The following is a 17,480-nucleotide window of genomic DNA, read 5'->3' as shown; positions in this document are numbered from 1 at the left end:
TTAGTTGTCAAACAATCTGAGTGACTGTCCACAGATACACCAAAGCTTAAAAAAACAAAACAAACAAAAAAACAAGAGAGAAGACATTACTCCCTCATTCTCAGGAATCTAAAACATCCCTGAGAACCCGGGAATCCTCTGCTTACATTGCAGCCATGGTGTCTAATGAGCCAAGTGGGACAATCATGACCTTCCACCCAACCATGGAAGAATTTAAAGATTTCAACAAATATATTGGTTACATGGAATCCCAAGGTGCCCACCGAGCTGGCCTGGTGAAGGTCATTCCACCCAAGGAATGGAAAGCCAGACAGTCCTACGATGATATCAATGACATGGTGATAGCCACTCCCCTCCAGCAGGTGGCGTCTGGGCGAGCAGGTGTGTTCATTCAATACCACAAAAAGAAGAGGGCTATGACAGTGGGCGAGTATCACCTGTTGGCAAACAGTGCACAGTATCAGACTCCACCACACTTGGACTTTGAGGATCTGGAGCGGAAATACTGGAAAACGCGCCTGTACGACTCGCCCATATATGGCGCTGACATCAGTGGCTCCTTATTTGATGCCAACACTAAACAATGGAACCTTGGCCACCTGGGAACCATCCAGGACCTGCTGGAGCAGGAGTGTGGGGTTGTCATCGAAGGCGTCAACACCCCCTACCTGTACATTGGCATGTGGAAGACCACCTTCGCTTGGCACACGGAGGACATGGACCTTTACAGCATCAGCTACCTGCACTTCGGGGAGCCCAAAACGTGGTACGCGGTGCCCCCACATCACGGCCAGTGCCTGGAGCGCCTGGCCAGGGACCTTTTCCCGGGCAGCTCTCGGGGCTGCCAGGCCTTCCTGCGGCACAAGGTGGCCCTCATCTCGCCCACTGTCCTCAAGGAGAACGGGGTCCCATTCAGTCGCATCACTCAGGAGGCTGGAGAGTTCATGGTGACCTTTCCCTATGGCTACCACGCTGGCTTCAACCATGGCTTCAACTGTGCGGAGGCCATCAACTTTGCCACCCCGCGATGGATCGACTATGGCAAAGTGGCCTCTCAGTGCAGCTGCGGGGAGGCCCGGGTGAGCTTTTCCATGGACGTGTTCGTGCGCCTCCTGCAGCCCGAGCGCTATGAGCTGTGGAAACGAGGGCAGGACCAGAGTGTTGTGGACCACGTGGAGCTGGGCCTGAGGCACCTCCAGCCCCGTCGGGCCACGCACACCCCTGGATCAGTGGGCACGGGCCGTGAGTCTCACTGCCACTGTGGCAGCGGAGCACTTGTGCGCCAGCCATGCCTGCGCCCCCCGCTAGGCCAGGGTTCTGCCTCTGCTGCCCATCCTGCAGCTGCCGTGGCCTTCAGCTCCTCAAAGCCCGACCCATCCTCACAGCCAACCCCGGGCCCAACTGCCCAGGATCACCAGCCAACTGGCACACGTGGTCCTGAGAGTGGTCGTGGTCCTCCGGAACAGGGTACTCAAGAGTCCATTGTTCAGGTCCCAGCTAAGAGGCGCCGCCTAGTGGGCGCAGTGCGCACAGCTCCGGATCCCAAAGCCCAGCCTGTGCCTGAGGACAAACCCTCCATGGACAGCCCAGCACTGCTGGTCCCAGCATCCTAAGGTAGCTTTTGGGTGCTGCTGTGCTCCAGTCCCCGAAGCCCAGGGGATGTCTGCTTTTGTTCTCCATGTTCTTTTTTTAAAAAAATTAAATCTTTATTGTTCAGATTATTACAGTTGTTCCTCTTTTTTCCCCCCATAGCTCCCCTCCACCTGGTTCCCACGCCCTCTCCGCCTTCACCCCCTCCCCCCACTGTCCTCATCCATAGGTGCACGATTTTTGTCCAGTCTCTTCCCGCATCCCCTACACCCCTTTCCCCCCAAGAATAGTCAGTCCACTCCCTTTCTATGCCCCTGATTCTATTATAATCACCAGTTTATTCTGTTCATCAGATTATTTATTCACTTGATTTTTAGATTCACTTGTTGATAGATGTGTATTTGTTGTTCATAATTTGTATCTTTACCTTTTTTTTCTTCTTCCTTTTCTTAAAGGATACCTTTCAGCATTTCATATAATACTGGTTTAGTGGTGATGAACTCCTTTAGCTTTTTCTTATCTGTGAAGCTCTTTATCTGACCTTCAATTCTGAATGATAGCTTTGCTGGATAAAATAATCTTGGTTATAGGTTCTTGCTATTCATCACTTGGAATATTTCTTGCCACTCCCTTCTGGCCTGCATAGTTTCTGTTGAGAAATCAGCTGACAGTTGTATGGGTACTCCCTTGTAGGTAACTGACTGTCTTTCTCTTGCTGCTTTTAAGATTCTCTCCTTGTCTTTTGCTCTTGGCATTTTAATTATGATGTGTCTTGGTATGGTCCTCTTTGGATTCCTTTTGTTTGGGGTTCTCGGCACTTCCTGGACTTGGAAGCCTATTTCTTTCATCAGGTAAGGGAAGTTTTCTGTGATTATTTCTTCAAATAGGTTTTCAATATCTTGCCCTCTCTCTTCTTCTGGCACCCCTATAATTTGGATGTTGGTATGCTTGAAGCTGTCCCAGAGGTTCCTTTGTATTTTTGGATTCTTTTTTCATTTTGCTTTTCTGGTTGGGTGATTTTTGCTTCTTGGCATTTCAAATCTTTGACTTGATTCTTGCGATCACCTAGTCTGCTGTTGGAACTCTGCATAATATCCTTTATTGCAGTAAGTGTATGCTTAATTTCTAGTTGGTCCTTTTTCATAACCTCAAGGGTCTCACTAGATTTATTGAGGGTCTCATTACATTTATCGGCGGTCTCACCAGACTTTTTGAAGGACTTACTAAATTTATCAGCGGTTTCTAGAAAGTTCTTGAAAAACCTTAAAAGTGTGGTTTTGAACTCTATATCCAGTAGTTTGCTTTCCTCTATTTCTGTCATTTCTGACCTGTTTCTTTGTCTCCGCATTTTTTATGTTTCCCTGTGTTGGTAGAGTGGCTTTGTGTGCTAGGTGTCCTATAAGGCCCAGTGGCTCAGCCTCCCCAATTACCTGAGTTGGACACTCTTGGCGCACCCCTTTGTGGGCTTTGTGCATAGTCTTGTTGTAGTTAAGCCTTGATTGTTGTAGGTATCACTGGGAGGAATTGACCTCCAGGACAATTGGCTGTGAGAGTCAGCTGTGTCTACAGTGGGAGAGCTTCTGTGCTGAAGACGCCCTTATGAGGCAAGACTTGCTTCAGTGGGGCTTTGGTGCTCACTTAGTCTGCCCCCTGAGTGTGTCCCTTATGGATTTGAGGAGTTGTAATTGGATGGTCCTGCTCTGACCACTGGTACACTGGCTCTTGGATCTCTAAGGAGGTGCTAATTTAGCCTCTGCCTGAGGCTACACAGCAGGAGCTACGAAGAGATCTGCAGATTCCCCTTCCTTGTTTGGGGTTTGGCGGTGCCCAAATGAGGCCCAGCTGTGAAGCAATGCAAGCTGCTGTGGGGCCTTGGGCCTTCTCCTGGAATGTCTGGGTCTGTCTGGCCCAGCTGCAGTTTGTTAGGTAATTTTCAGATTGCAAAGGGCCAGGACATTCATATGCAAAAGTCTCTGCCACAGCTTTGGTAGGGCAGGGTCTCAGGGAATCAACAGGGCAGAGCAAGCAGCTATGGCTGATCCTCAGCCCTGCCCTAATAGGCCCCGCATCTCAGTGTCCCGGTAATCTCTGCAAGCACCTTTGAGAGAAAGCCGCCCTCGAGTTCCGAGTTCTTCCCACTGCCAGATAGTCCAGTTTCTCCCTGTATGAGTCTGGGTCCCCAGGGAGTCACCCAGAACTGGAGTTCAGAGCAGTCGGGGGCTTGTGACTCCCTCCTGATACAAAAAGACAGCTGCATCCTCTGTTGCCAGCCCTTGCCGCGTGAGTGTCCATACATCTGCACTTCCGCACCTCCTCTGAGTCTCAGTGTGCTTTTCTCTTTACTTCTAGTTGTAGAATTTCCACTCAGCCAGCCAACCTGAGGTTCTGGATGATGTCCATTTTGTCTCTTAGTTGTATTTTTGAATTTGTTGTGGGAGGCAGCAATTTCTGGTGTTTACCTATGCCGCCATCTTGGTTTCTCCCTCCATGTTCTTTTGTGTGGCGATTCATTGAACCTAGCCACATTTACATCTCAAAGCTGTGAGAAAGTTTGTAAGTCACTGGTCTTGCATGAGAGTTCCCCTGTTCTTGCCTCTGGACAGGCTGAGTCCCTGGCATTTAACAAGTTCGCCATAGTTTATTCTTCCTCCCAAACCCTGGAATGTCCTTGGACTCTGCTAACTCCTGTGTGGCCAACTGAGCTTCACCCACTGGATACACCGTGTCTGTGTGCACCCTCAAGGTTCTGCTGAGTTTGCCAAAGGTGGATCTACCCCAGACTCCCATCCTCTGGAATAGCTGTGGAGGTTGCCCATCTTCTGAAGAATCCTGGGCTTTGGTTCCCCTCCAGTCTCCTTCCCTTTTCTTTTCTTTCTACCCTTCCCCCACCCAACGCCCTCTCTTGCTAAACCAGGCCCCTTTGACCAATTAGGTCAGCAAAGACTCAAAAAATGGTTATAATCTTTCTGAGTCATTGATATGTTTAAAATGCTATCACCAGTATTTGTTCACAAATATACTAAAGGTAACCGATATCTGACTTTTTTTTCTAATATTGTTCATTCAACCAATTGAGGGTTTGAGGTTACTGCTTTCTGCACTTGTCTTAGTAATTATATCAAAACATTTTAAGCAAAACATGTTTTCATGGCCTAGTAAAATTGTGTGGAGTTGGTGAATGAAGTTGGGGATGGTTGTTGGGTTCTGCTTGACTGCCTGGCTGGGGAATTTGATACGTATAGACATTTATCTTCAGGATGACTGGGTGGAAAGCATTTGGCACTGGGCTGAGCAGTAGTACCCGACTTGCTGGGAAACATGAGCAAGCAGAGGACAAAAGTACCATCAAATTTTTTCTCTTCAAGTCTTCTTGCTGTTTCAAAGCTATATGTATGTATATATTTTTATATTTTAATATATTTTATTGATTTAAGAGAGGAAAGGAGAGGGAGAGAGAGATAGAAACATCAATGATGAGAGAGAATCATTGATCAGCTGTCTCCTGCACACTCCTGAGGGTATCGAGCCCACAACTCAGGCATATGCCCTGACCGGAAATGCAACCGTGACCTCCTGGTTCATAGGTAGATGCTCAACCACAGAGCCATTCCAGTCGGGCTATATGTATAATTCATGTGGTTAATTCCCTGATTCATTTCAATAAGCAGATCCATTAAATAAATTGATAAGATTATTTCAATTGGTAATATGTGGGTATTATAGTAATCATTATGGTACTTAATGTTAGGACCTTAGAATGTAAGACTTAAAGCATGTAACCCTGTGTGGACTGTTATAGTAATGTTACATTAAGAATGCTGTGTGGGACCCAGGAATGCACCCTCGTAGCTCTGCTTGGTACTGATAAACAACCTATCTGATGGGAACGCTCAAAGCCTGTACACACCCATAGATTAATAGACCCCGGGTGGATCCACATATAGCAGCCGCTAATAACACACACACCAACGAAGACCACATCTACAGAGGGGTATAAGATCAGACAGTTTGATGGACCCAGCAGCTCATAGCTCTCCTGTCGCCAGAGCGTGAGGACCTGTGTGTGCTCACGTCTCGGTTCCCTGCACGAAACTCTGCCCAATTAACTGTTGATCGACAAAGGAGCCAGCAGCCAAGGGCGCTGTCTACCCCTGTGTGTGTGTCAGCAAGCATCGCCAGGTGGATCCTTCCCAGCATCTGAGACCCATCAGGAACTGGTAAATAAACCCCCTGTGTGCTTGCATCTAACCTGTTTGTCTGTGTGTATTTTCTCCGGCTCGCCTCAGATCTCGGTGCTGTCTCTGTGAAAGTGTCTGACCAGAAGGTATTGGCGCAAGCCTCAAGCGGATGGTCCAGACCACCTGTGCATGTCCCACTTAGGAGTAGCACCTGTATGGGTACCCCCCGCACCTCGACATAGGTGACAGGCCTTAAATACATAAGAAATAGAAAATTATGTGGGACAGTGGGGATGGGACAGTAGGGCAGAATTGGCAGGGGCTGGCCTGGGTTCTGGTGATCATGGAAATCTTAGAGCAGGAAACCTCTCTGAGACACAACTGACAAAAGGAGTTGGTTTCCGCTTAGAGAAAAACCATCAAATGTAATAGCTCTACTGTGGAATAGAAAGGAAGCTTGTTTGTATGAATCATAGAATAGAAGGAGAAACATAGAACCTTGTGACTCTTATTAGGTATTTGAATATTTTTCTTTTTTTAATCACTAATTTATTAAGTATTTCTATTGATTTCAGAGGAGAAAGGGGGAGAGAGAGAGAGATAGAAACATCAATGATAAGAGAGAATCAATGATCAGCTGCCTCGTGCATGCCCCCTACTGGGGATTGATCCCGCAACCCGGGTATGTACCCTTGATCAGAATCGAACCCAGGACACTTTGGTCCACATGCTGATGCTCTGTCCACTGAGCCAAACCAGCTAGGGCTGTATTTGAATATTTTTCAACTTGAAATAAGGCATTGGCAATTTCAAACAGCACTTCAGATGATGTGACATCCATATTCAATCAGCATAGCTCTGTGGACAATGGGGGAGAAGTACTTAGAGTATCTAAGTGATACAAGGGAGAGTTGATGGTTATTTTGACTTAGTCTTTACTATTGAAGATGCACAGAGTGGACAAACTCAGAATAAATTTTGGAAATTGAAAATGATAGTTTGGATACAGAAGGAAACATTTCAAAGAAGCAAACCACCTTTCCCCTGGCCCCAGCCCTCTCTTACAGAATTTCAGTAACCCTCGGGCACATGAAGCACCAAATAAACAAGTGAAGAGCAGTGAATACCCTCCTGTGAAGCTAGTGAGTTGTATATGGTGAAAACTGTTGAGAAACAGTAGCAAGGTAAAATTTGAATTCACATTCAAATCTATGACCAGGAGATTAATTTGTAGACAGTGGTGTGGGGTCCTCCTATAGATGTGTGGGCGGATGTTCACAGCAGCGGAGTAAGAGGTCAGGAGAGGAAACAACGCAAAGGCTCAGCGGCAGAAGACACGTCTGTACAATTGAATGAAGCCCACAAACAAAACAAAGTCCAGCTCTGTGCGTGACACAATCGAGGGAAAAATACACACAAGAGGGTACATGAAAACATTCTCTCTTAAAGGTTTATTTTTAAAGGTAGGTCCTATAAAACACTCTCCTTGGTGCATTATGAATATTCTGTGTTCTGAGACAAGTGGCAAAGGAAGAAACACAGTCAACTCAATTCCGCTCGGCTTTGAGTTTACAAATATTCTTTAAAAAAGAAAAAGAGGAAAAGGTACCCCTAATGTTCAAATTTATATAACTGTAGTCCTAATACAGTTAGGACTTTCAGCCATTTTAAAAAACAGGTACAGTTTTAATTTCATATTGTTTACTGAAATTAATATGCTTGTAGTTCGGACAGGCTTAGTAGAAGAGGCAGATGAGGCAGTGCTCCCGAAAGAGGAGCATGAGTCAGGTACCGAGTGACTGGCAGTAGAGTGTTCCTTGACCTGAGACGTGTTTCTACTTTGTTCACTCTACGTTTATTAATATATGTGAATAGTTCTTAATATCTTTAAGTTAAGCTTTACCAATATGCTTTGTGAATTCATATAAGAACATATTTTATAATTAAAAAATGTTAAACCTTCCTGCTTTAAAAAAGTTATCATGTACTGGTTTATAGAATTGTTTGTTTTATATTGCGCTGTATTGTAGACTGTTTTTAAAAATAGATTATATTTCTAATTTTTTTCATTCTTCTATTCTTCGTTGACACCTTCTCTTATCTATTATTTTATTACACTTAGTGATACTTTATTTTTTAGAACAGTTTTAGATTTAAAAAAATTGATCAGAGAATTGAGAGAGTTCCCCCCATATAACTACCCCCATGCTACCTCATTCACGGTTTCCCCTATTATTAATACCTTACAATACTGTGGTACATTTGTTACAGTTAATGAATCAAGGCCTATACGTTATTTAATAAATCTGTTATTCAGATTTCCTCAGTTTTTACTCAATGTCCTTTTTATGTTCCAAGATCACATTAGGCCCTACCCGGTTTGGCTGAGTGGACAGAGCGTCAGCCTGTGGACTGAAGGGTTCCAGGTTTGATTCCAGTCAAGGCTATGTACCTTGGTTGGGGGCACATCCTCAGTACGGGGTATGCAGGAGGCAGCTGATGGATGTTTCTCTCATTGATGTTTCTAACTATCCCTATCCCTTCCTATCTGTAAAAAATCAATAAAATATATATTTTTTAAAAAAAGATCACATCCAAAATTCCAAGTTACATTTACTTTTATTGTCTCTTTAGGTTTCTCTATACTGTCATAGATTCTCAGAATAGTTTTTGACCAAATGTTTATACGGAAACTTGACAATTTGGGAAAATATTGCTAAGGTGTATTGTAGGATGCCAATCTGTTGGAATTTGATGTGTTTCGTTTTTTTTTAAAGAGAAAATGTTTAAATTGTTTTTAGAGAGAGAGAGAGATCAACCTGCGAGTAGAACGCTGATTGGCTGCCTTCTGCACACTTCCCATTGGAGATCTAGCCCCAAACCCAGGCATGTGCATTAACCAGGAATCGCACTAGCAAACCATAGGTGTATGGGACTACACCCAACCAACTGACCCACACCGGCCAGGGCGTTTGATGTTTTTCTTATGATTAGCCAGGGTTTATGTGTTTTTTAGAGGCAGATTATAAAGATCAAGTGTCATTTTTATCATATCAAAGGCATAAGCTATGAACATAATTTAGGACTCTCACTGAAATAGTAATTGTCAGCTTTCTCCGCTATAAAATTACTCTCCTTGTGGCAAAGGGCCCCACTCAGGGGACAGGGTGTTCCTCTTCCCTCCTTTACGTGCAGTACTACAGAGGTTATTGGGAATCTTCTACAGGAGGGACTTATTTGCCTCCAATTTTTTATTTACTCAACCATTTCTATCAGCATGACTCAGATACTTATATTTGTGGTTATAATTCAGTACTACTTTCTCTTGTCGCTGAGATTGTTTGAGCTCTGGCCATTGGGAGCCCTTTCCTTGGGTTCCTGTGCCCCTTTGATGTGTGCCCATTGATGTGTTTGTTTTCAGTATGTCCTTAATTTCAGGCACTACAAGATGCTCCAGGCTCATGTTGTGTATTTCCTGCCCCGGTCCTGGAAACTTCTTCATCAGTATCTCCAGATCGGGATTTTAATCTTCTTTAAAAGTATCAGGTTTATGTTTTTATTAATCATCTCTATTTTTGTATGTGTGTTTTTCTTTATTATTTTTAAGAGTTTTAAAAAAATATGTTTTTATTGATTTTAAAGCGAGAGGGAGATATAGAAATATTGATGGATCAGTTGCCTCCTGCACACCCTGAAGATGGAGCCCACAGCCTGGGCATGTGCCCTGACCAGGATTAGAACCTGTGACTTCTTGGTACATAAGTCTACACTCAACCATAGAAGCACACTGGCTAAGCTTGTTTCCCTTTTTATCATCAATCATATTTTTTCTTTTGCATAATTCTGTCTGTTTTTACTAATTGCTTGAGCTGAACATAAAAATCAATGTATTTTTAGATATTTTTGTAGATATTATGTGGAAAATAATTTTCAAATAAATATGGTTAGCTCACTTTTTATTGTTGACCTTTTTTTTCTCTTTAAAAACTATTTTTAAACCAAAAGACACCAGATCAGAAATTCAATTGACATTTCTCTCTCTTTCTCCTGTACTTTCATCTTGGTTTTCTACCTGACAAGTAGAAAATCTGAGGAAATGTCTTATGTCCGGCCTTGTCCAAAAGCCAAAAATCTAGTTCATGTTCCTTTCAGACCCAAGGATTATCACCTTAACCGGAATTCCCTAATAAAGAGAAAAAGTAAATAATGGCAACCGAAAATTGCCCAAACCCAGAAAATCCCAAACATCAACTGAACTTGAGCAGATGTTTCTTTCTTTTTTAAAAAGTGTATTTTTATTGTTAAAAGGAGGACAGATATCATTCTTTTGATAGGGGGGAACCTATAATCTAATAGAGCACCTGAATTAATCTGAAAATAATATTATTTTAGATCTTAGAACACATATACATCTGTGAATAGGGGGTTAAGTTTCTTATATTTGAATAGGGGGTTAAGTTTTTCTTAAGTTTTCTTTGCAAGGCCTGTGCGAAGCTATTAGGGAAGCGACTTAGCTGTGAATCCAGCAAGCAGAACCGATAAGCATGGTCAGGAGGACCCATCAGTAGTCAAAACATCATCTCGTCAACATCGTCTCATCGCCTGATAACTGATGACAATAGCTGACATCTGCAGACCTTCAGGACTGCATGTAGCTGCATTCCATTCCCTAGCCCCGGGGTGGGCAACCCCTGACATGTGTGCCAAACAATGTACTCCAGTAACTTTTGCTGGCAGGCGAAACCCTCTCTTATAATCTTCCATTTACAATTATTTTCTTAATATCGACTTTTTTATTTTTCAGATAAATTCAGTGTAGATGCATCTTAGATAAATAAATAATTTTACATACCAAGTTATCTTAAAGACCATAGACATGGATTGACGAGAGAGGGGAAGAGCAATTTCTATGCCTCTGTCTTAACTCTCCCTGCCTTCCTAGATCCGACCAGTATTTTGGTTTCATCCACATACGCTTGTGAATCTTTGTTCTCAGTGATGAATTTTGTTAAGTCTTGTTGTATGCGTGTATTTCCCACGTCCCGTGTGGTTTAGGGTTCAGGATCTGGAAGAGGAACTGCACACGAATGAAAGAGAAGAGACAAGAGATAATTTGGTAATACTGGGGGACCAGGCGGACAAGTCCAACTCAAGGGGAAGGACTTCTACCGGTGCACAGGCTTCGCCAGCCTTTTATTCAGCTTTGGTTAAACATAAAGCCCTTTGTCAGGCAGGTAATAGCAGTAGTAGACAGGCTATCATAAAGGTCAGTAAGTACTAGAAGGATTTACTCTGAGACTATTTGATCAGGAAATAGCTTGAGCTCCCATTGTCAGGACTAGACAATCGGTGCATAACTCAGGCCCTGCTGTGGGTACAAGGGTCACCAGCCTTCTGGGATCCTTGTTTGCACTTCTCTGCTAGTGAAGACAATGGGTGGCATCCTGCATCTCCCACAAGTCTCATAATAGGAGTAGCCTGACCGATGAAAGTAGTAGCTCGTGCATATCTCTGAAGGTCACGAAATATAAACCTGGTGTAAAATCTCTGTCATCAGTGATGCAGCCCCAAAAGTCCCAATGATAATATCAAACAGAGTCATAAAGTTTTCTGTCGGACTATCAGTGTACATGTATACATTAAAAAATAAATGTATTTTTCATCATCATATACTGTGTTTTTGTTGCTCAAATGATTTTTATTATTTTTTCAAGGTTCTTCACAAACGTACACTTTAAGAGATATCAAGTATGCGTAACATGTTCTCAAAAAATTAGGGTCGGCACACAGAAGAATTTTGAGTCAGAGATTTTCCTGGTTTTGACACGCACTCACAAAAAGCTTGCCCACCCCTGCCCTAGCCCCTTCCCCTTTGTAATCCTGACCCCTGCACCTTGCTGGAAGGCAGGACTTGAGGCTTGTAAGCACCCTGCCTTCTTGGTTGGCTAGCCTTCTCAGTAAATGCCTAATACAGTGGTTGGCAAACTCATTAGTCAACAGAGCCAAATATCAAAAGTACAACGATTGAAACTTCTTTTGAGAGCCAAATTTTTTTAACTTAAAGTATATAGGTAGGTACATTGTTATTCACTTAATTAGGGTACTCCTAAGCTGGCCTTTGCTAAAAACGCCCTCAATCTGATTGAGGTACATTCGCTGAGGTCGACCCCTTCCAACTCTCCCATCCACACTCGTTTTGTATACTTGTTTCGTCTATCTCCTTTAGTTCATCCTCTCTATATGTCCAAACCATCTCAACATACCTTTCTCAATCCTCGACACTACATCTTCTTTCACTCCACAATGTTCCCTAAAATTAACTTAATAAACTTTACTTAAAGTTTTAAGTCAACTTTGCACTGTACGTGCGCGCCCGCACGTGGTATTTTGTGTAAGAGCCATACTCAAGGGGCCAAAGAGCCGTATGCGGCTCGCAAGCCGCGGTTTGCCAACCACTGTCCTAGGCCAACACAAGAAACACAGTATTCAAATTGCATGCTTTAACAAGAGGAACATGAAATCTCATTTTGACACAGACACCTTAAAAATACAATAAAACCAGCACCGGCAGACCTCCTTAAATCCCCTTCCTTTCTGACTCTGGAATTCTCTCTGCTACCTTACGTACCAGCATTCATTCATTCTTCAATACACAAAAAAAGTAGATATTTATATATATATCACTGAATGAGTACTACAACAGGCTCTTCTCTCTTGGGGAGGCCTAAAGCCCACGCTTCTGCTGAAGGTTGAAGAGGGGAACAGGTCGGATGAAACTTCATGCATAGTGAGACAGCTGTGGGGGGGGGGGGGGGAGTGTCATTCACTTCATTCTGCAGAGCACAGGAGTTGTGCTCAAAGGTTAGCATAGGAACTAAAGATGCCAAGAAATATCCCAACATTACTTTCAAGAGAAAGATTGTACTAATGTCTCTGAAGAAGTTATAAGGACGCCATGAGGAGATATTGAAGTTATCAAGTTAAATGAGAAAGACCACAAAACTGTATGTACAGTATAACCTCAACTATGTAAAAACAAGCCAAACAAAATCTGCCCTAAAAAGGGCTGAAATCTCAAAATGTGAAGTTAGTGATTGTGTTTAAGTTGTGTATCTACAGTGTTCTTTTTCTTCCTGCTACTTTTCTATCTTTTCCAAAATTTTCTCTACAGATTTTTTAAAACTGTTACACAAAAGAAAGCCTGATGGAAGTACTGAATGAGATGAAGTCCAGCCTATAAGAAAGTATTTTTACCTTTATAAACTGATAAAACATTCCAGGCTACTCCCTGGAGAACCTTACCAGGGCTGCGAGGGCTTCGGCGCCTCCTCCAGCCAGGTGCCAAGTGTCACCAGATCGTGTCTAATGAAAAATGTTGAGCCAAACAGAGATTCCGTGATTCACAAAAAGAAACAGAAACACCCACACTTGGCAGGAACTCACTCATACTATGGCAGCATCTCCTTCATACACGAGTTTACAGGAGGAGCGCTATTTTCTCCTATCTTCTTTGCAAATGGCAAGTTTCAAAACCTCTATTATCATGGTAACTGTAAAAAGCGAATCCTGGTGTAGGAAAAGTAATAAAACAGCACTGGAACAAGAGTGAACAGACAAAGCACACAATTCAGGAAATTATAAGAAGTGCTTTCTCTAAAAATGATTCCCATTAAAACACGTATTTACTGTACACACTCTAAGGTCCCCCATTTTCCTCTGCAAAAAGGGACAAACCTCCCAAACCCTTTCTACCAAAGTATCCACTGGTTTGCTCACTCAGCAAACACTGATGAAGGTACAAAATGGGAGAGGCCCTGGGGTGTGAAAGGGCAGACAGATCTGTCCCTGCCTCAAGGTCACCTCAGTCTTCTCAAAGCAGGAGGCAGCCACATCGCCAACCACAACACAGCCATTAAAGGCAGATGCCACTGCTTTCTTCCAATCAAAGAATAGGCTGCAATTCTCACTGAATTATTGCCACAGAACTTCTTCCACAGAAGAACCTTTCCCTCATAAACTCTTCTAGGGAGGGCAGACATTACATTTATTGACATTTGCCCCTAAACATCCCAATACCTAGTGAGGTCTTTTAAGCAATGGAGCATGTGACGCTCTAAGAATGAGACCTTGAAACCAAGAATAAGTGACCAGTCCTCTATCTAGATTAAGACTAGCCTCTTCCTTCAACAACTGAGAGTTAGGAGTGCGAATTTCAGTGAAATCTGCAGTCTCTTCCATCCATTAATTTTCAATATGCGCCTGTGTCCACCGCTCCTGGTCTTTCTTCACAGTTGACTGATCTTCCAGGTCTTCACAGAGCGACCTCTCAATGTCCAGTCCCCTGTAATTGTCAGGCTTCACTAGGCTTTGGACAATGGGAGGCATCCCTGTTTTAGGGTCCACGCTGGCAGTGTGATGTTGCAAAAAAAGGCTGTCCATCAACATTGACAGATGGCACAGCGAGTTCAGTTTGGTAAAGCAGAAGGCCGTCAAATGTCCCAGCATCTTGGAAAAGCTAAAGGTGCCCTCAGTAGCTGTGCATGCGGAGTTCGTGCCCGGTGGCAGCATGGGGTAGGGATGTGGCTCGCTGTGGCAGTGGAGCCACACAGGTCGCCCGATGCCCAGGCTGTCGTTCCAGATGAGATGGGACACACCACAAGTTCAGCGAGCTCAGCACAGGCCCGGCCTGCTGGCCTCCATCCCCTCCATGGCATCTGCCTCCCCACCCCGCAACCGACTCTCCCCCTCAATTGCATTTTAAAACATCTGAATGGTATAAAAAAGATATAGCTGTTAAAAACAAGAAAACAGGGCCAGATTGGAGTCGCTCATGCTAGGCATCACCTCACCAAACCATAAGACATAACTTAGTAACAGTTTCCCAGAAATGGAAGCCAAAGCCCTCTATCAGACTGGCCTGATGAGCCTCAGTTAGGTGATCTGTCTGATGGGCCCCTCCGTCCCCTAAGGGAAGGTAACTTCGCAATAACCCACCCAGGTGGTGCCTCTGTGACTTCCTGCTTCTGCTCCTTTCTGCCTGGAAAGGCCTTTCCTTTTGCCCAGCTCCTCCGAGCTCCTTCCCACCTGCTACCCTGCATGCTGCCTGCTCTGAATCCTTGGAATTTTAAAATGACCTGAGTTTATCTTTTAACAATCTAAAACAAAGTGATTCAGAAAAGTTACCAGTAAAAGGACAAGCAAGACTCTGTGGTGCAAATACAAACAGAAAGCAGGAGTTATGGGGCTAACATCAGACAAATTAGAATTGAGGCTGAAAGGCAAGTATCACCATGAAAATATGGCCGTCATTGAATACCCATGCAACTTTGATAAGGATAGATTTCAGAAAATAAAACAGGTTAAAAGAAACAGATTAAAAATAGGATATGTTTATGTGATATTGTGATTTATTTTTTTTTAAATTGGTTTATTGCTTAAAGTGTTACAAAGAGTATTACATATGTCTCCGTTTTTTCCTGCCCTTGACAATCCCCTGGCCTCCCCTACCCCCCAGTGTCTTATGTCCATTGGTTATGCTTATATGCATGCATACATGCCGGGAGCCGGTCCATGCTTGCTGTTTCAAGGGACCTGGCATATATGGCATACTGTTCTTAATATGTTTGCTCACCTTCTTGGCACTATGTGTTTTAACCAAGGTCTCTGAGAAAGGTTGTTTCCCCAGGTAGGGATTTTCCCCTGAAGTTAGGGAGGGAATAAAACCTCTTAACTAAGTGCCAGGAGGGTAATTAATCACTTTAACTATGAACAATCATGCTTAAGCTACATAATCTTTACTCCCTGGAATGGAGATAAGAAATGCCCTAACCTTTGTAATAGAGATTGATAGGATTGAATCAACTGGTATAAATACAGATGTAACAAGACAGCAAGACACAGAACTTAGAACACAGAACTTAGAAGACAGAACCTACACAGAACCTACAGACAGAAGAACTTCGCTGGAGAGAACATGGCAAAAGATCCTGGACTGAACCTGACTACAGAAATTGGCAAAAGAACCTGACTAGAACCTGGTGACTGAACCTGGCTGGAGAACCTGGACAGAACCTGGCTGGAGAACCTAGCGAGGGAACATGGCTACAGAACCTGGCTGGAGAACCTGGAGAACCTAGCAAGAGAACATGGACACAGAACCTGGCTGGAGATCCTGAAACGGAACTTCGCTGGAGATCCAGACCAGAACTTGGCTGGAGATCCTGGCTAGGCTGCTGATCAACTGAACGCTGTCTCTGTGTCATTCCTTCTTCGCCGACTCCATCCACACCTTTGGGGACCCCTGGACCTGCTGGGGTTGGACCCCGGCACATACAAATCCTTCGGTTGATCTCTTACCCCCCTGCCTCCTGCCCCCCAACCCTCCCACCCTTTCCGCTGCAGTTTGACAGTCTATTCAAGGCTGCTTTGCCTCTGTATCTATTTTTGATCATAAGTTTATAATGGTCTTTATTATCCATAAATGAGTGAGATCATGTGGTAATTTTCCTTCATTGACTGGCTTATTTCACTTAGCATAATGCTCTCCAGTTCCATCCATGCTGTTGCAAATGGTAAGAGTTCCTTCTTTTTTACAGCAGCATAGTATACCATCATGTAGATGTACCACAGTTTTCTAATCCATTCATCTACTGATGGGCACTTAGGCTGTTTCCAGATCTTCGCTATGGTGAATTGTGCTGCTATGAACATAGGGGTGCATATATCCTTTCTGATTGGTGTTTCTGGTTTCTTGGAATATATTCCTAGATGTGGGATCACAGGGTCAAATGGGAGTTCCATTTTTAGGTTTTTTTAAAAAATATATTTCTTTATTGATTTAAGAGAGGAAGGGAGAGGGAGGAAGAGATAGAAACATCAATGATGAGAGAGTCATTGACTGGCTGCCTTCTGCACGGCCCCCACTGGGGACCAAGCCCGCAGCCTGGGCATGTACCCTTGGCCGGAATCGAACCTGGGACCTTTCAGTCCCCAGGCCAACACTCTATCCACTGCGCCAAACTGGCTAGGGCCCATTTGTAGTTTTTTGAGGGAACTCCATACTGTCTTCCATAGTGGCTGCACCAGTCTGCATTCCCACCAGCAGTGCACGAGTGTTTCTTTTTCTCCACATCCTCTCCAGCACCTGTCGTTTGTTGATTTGTTGATGATAGCCATTCTGACAGGTGTGAGATGGTACCTCATTGTTGTTTTGATTTGTATCTCTCAGATGATTAGTGACTTTGAGCATGTTTTCATATGTCTCTTGGCATTCTGAATGTCCTCTTTTGAAAGGTGTCTATTTAGGAGGTCCTTTGCCCATTTTTTGATTGGACTGTTTATCTTCCTTTTGTTGAGTTGTATGAGTTCCCTATAAATGTTGGAGATTAAGCCATTATCAGTGATAACATTGGCAAATATGTTCTCCCATGTAGTGGGCTTTCTTGTTGTTGTTTTTTTTTTCTGTTTATTTTATTGATTTTTTACAGAGAGGAAGGGAGAGGGATTGAGAGTTAGAAACATCGATGAGAGAGAAACATCAATCAGCTGCCTCCTACATGCCCTCTACTGGGGATGTCCCTGCAACCAAGGTACATGCCCTTGACTGGAATCAAACCTGGGACCCTTTAGTCTGCAGGCCGACGCTCTATCCACTGAGCCAAACCGGTTAGGGCCTTTCTTGTTGTTTTGTTGATGGTTTCTTTTGCTGTGCAG

General features: G+C 43.7%; 1 protein-coding gene across 1 annotated transcript; it reads left to right on the top strand.

Moving 5' to 3' along the window:
* Positions 1–155: 155 nt before the first annotated feature.
* LOC118664144 (lysine-specific demethylase 4D-like) lies at positions 156–1,613 on the top strand. Its single transcript, XM_036323986.1, has one exon. The coding sequence runs from the start codon at positions 156–158 to the stop codon at positions 1,611–1,613; it is 1,458 nt and encodes a 485-aa protein (XP_036179879.1).
* The last annotated feature ends 15,867 nt before the right edge of the window (positions 1,614–17,480 follow it).

This window comes from Myotis myotis, unplaced genomic scaffold (assembly GCF_014108235.1).
Source record: "Myotis myotis isolate mMyoMyo1 unplaced genomic scaffold, mMyoMyo1.p scaffold_m19_p_10, whole genome shotgun sequence".
Taxonomy (NCBI): Eukaryota; Metazoa; Chordata; class Mammalia; order Chiroptera; family Vespertilionidae; genus Myotis; species Myotis myotis.
The sequence above is the reverse complement of the archived record's forward strand: the minus strand, read 5'-3'. Positions and strand labels throughout refer to the sequence as shown.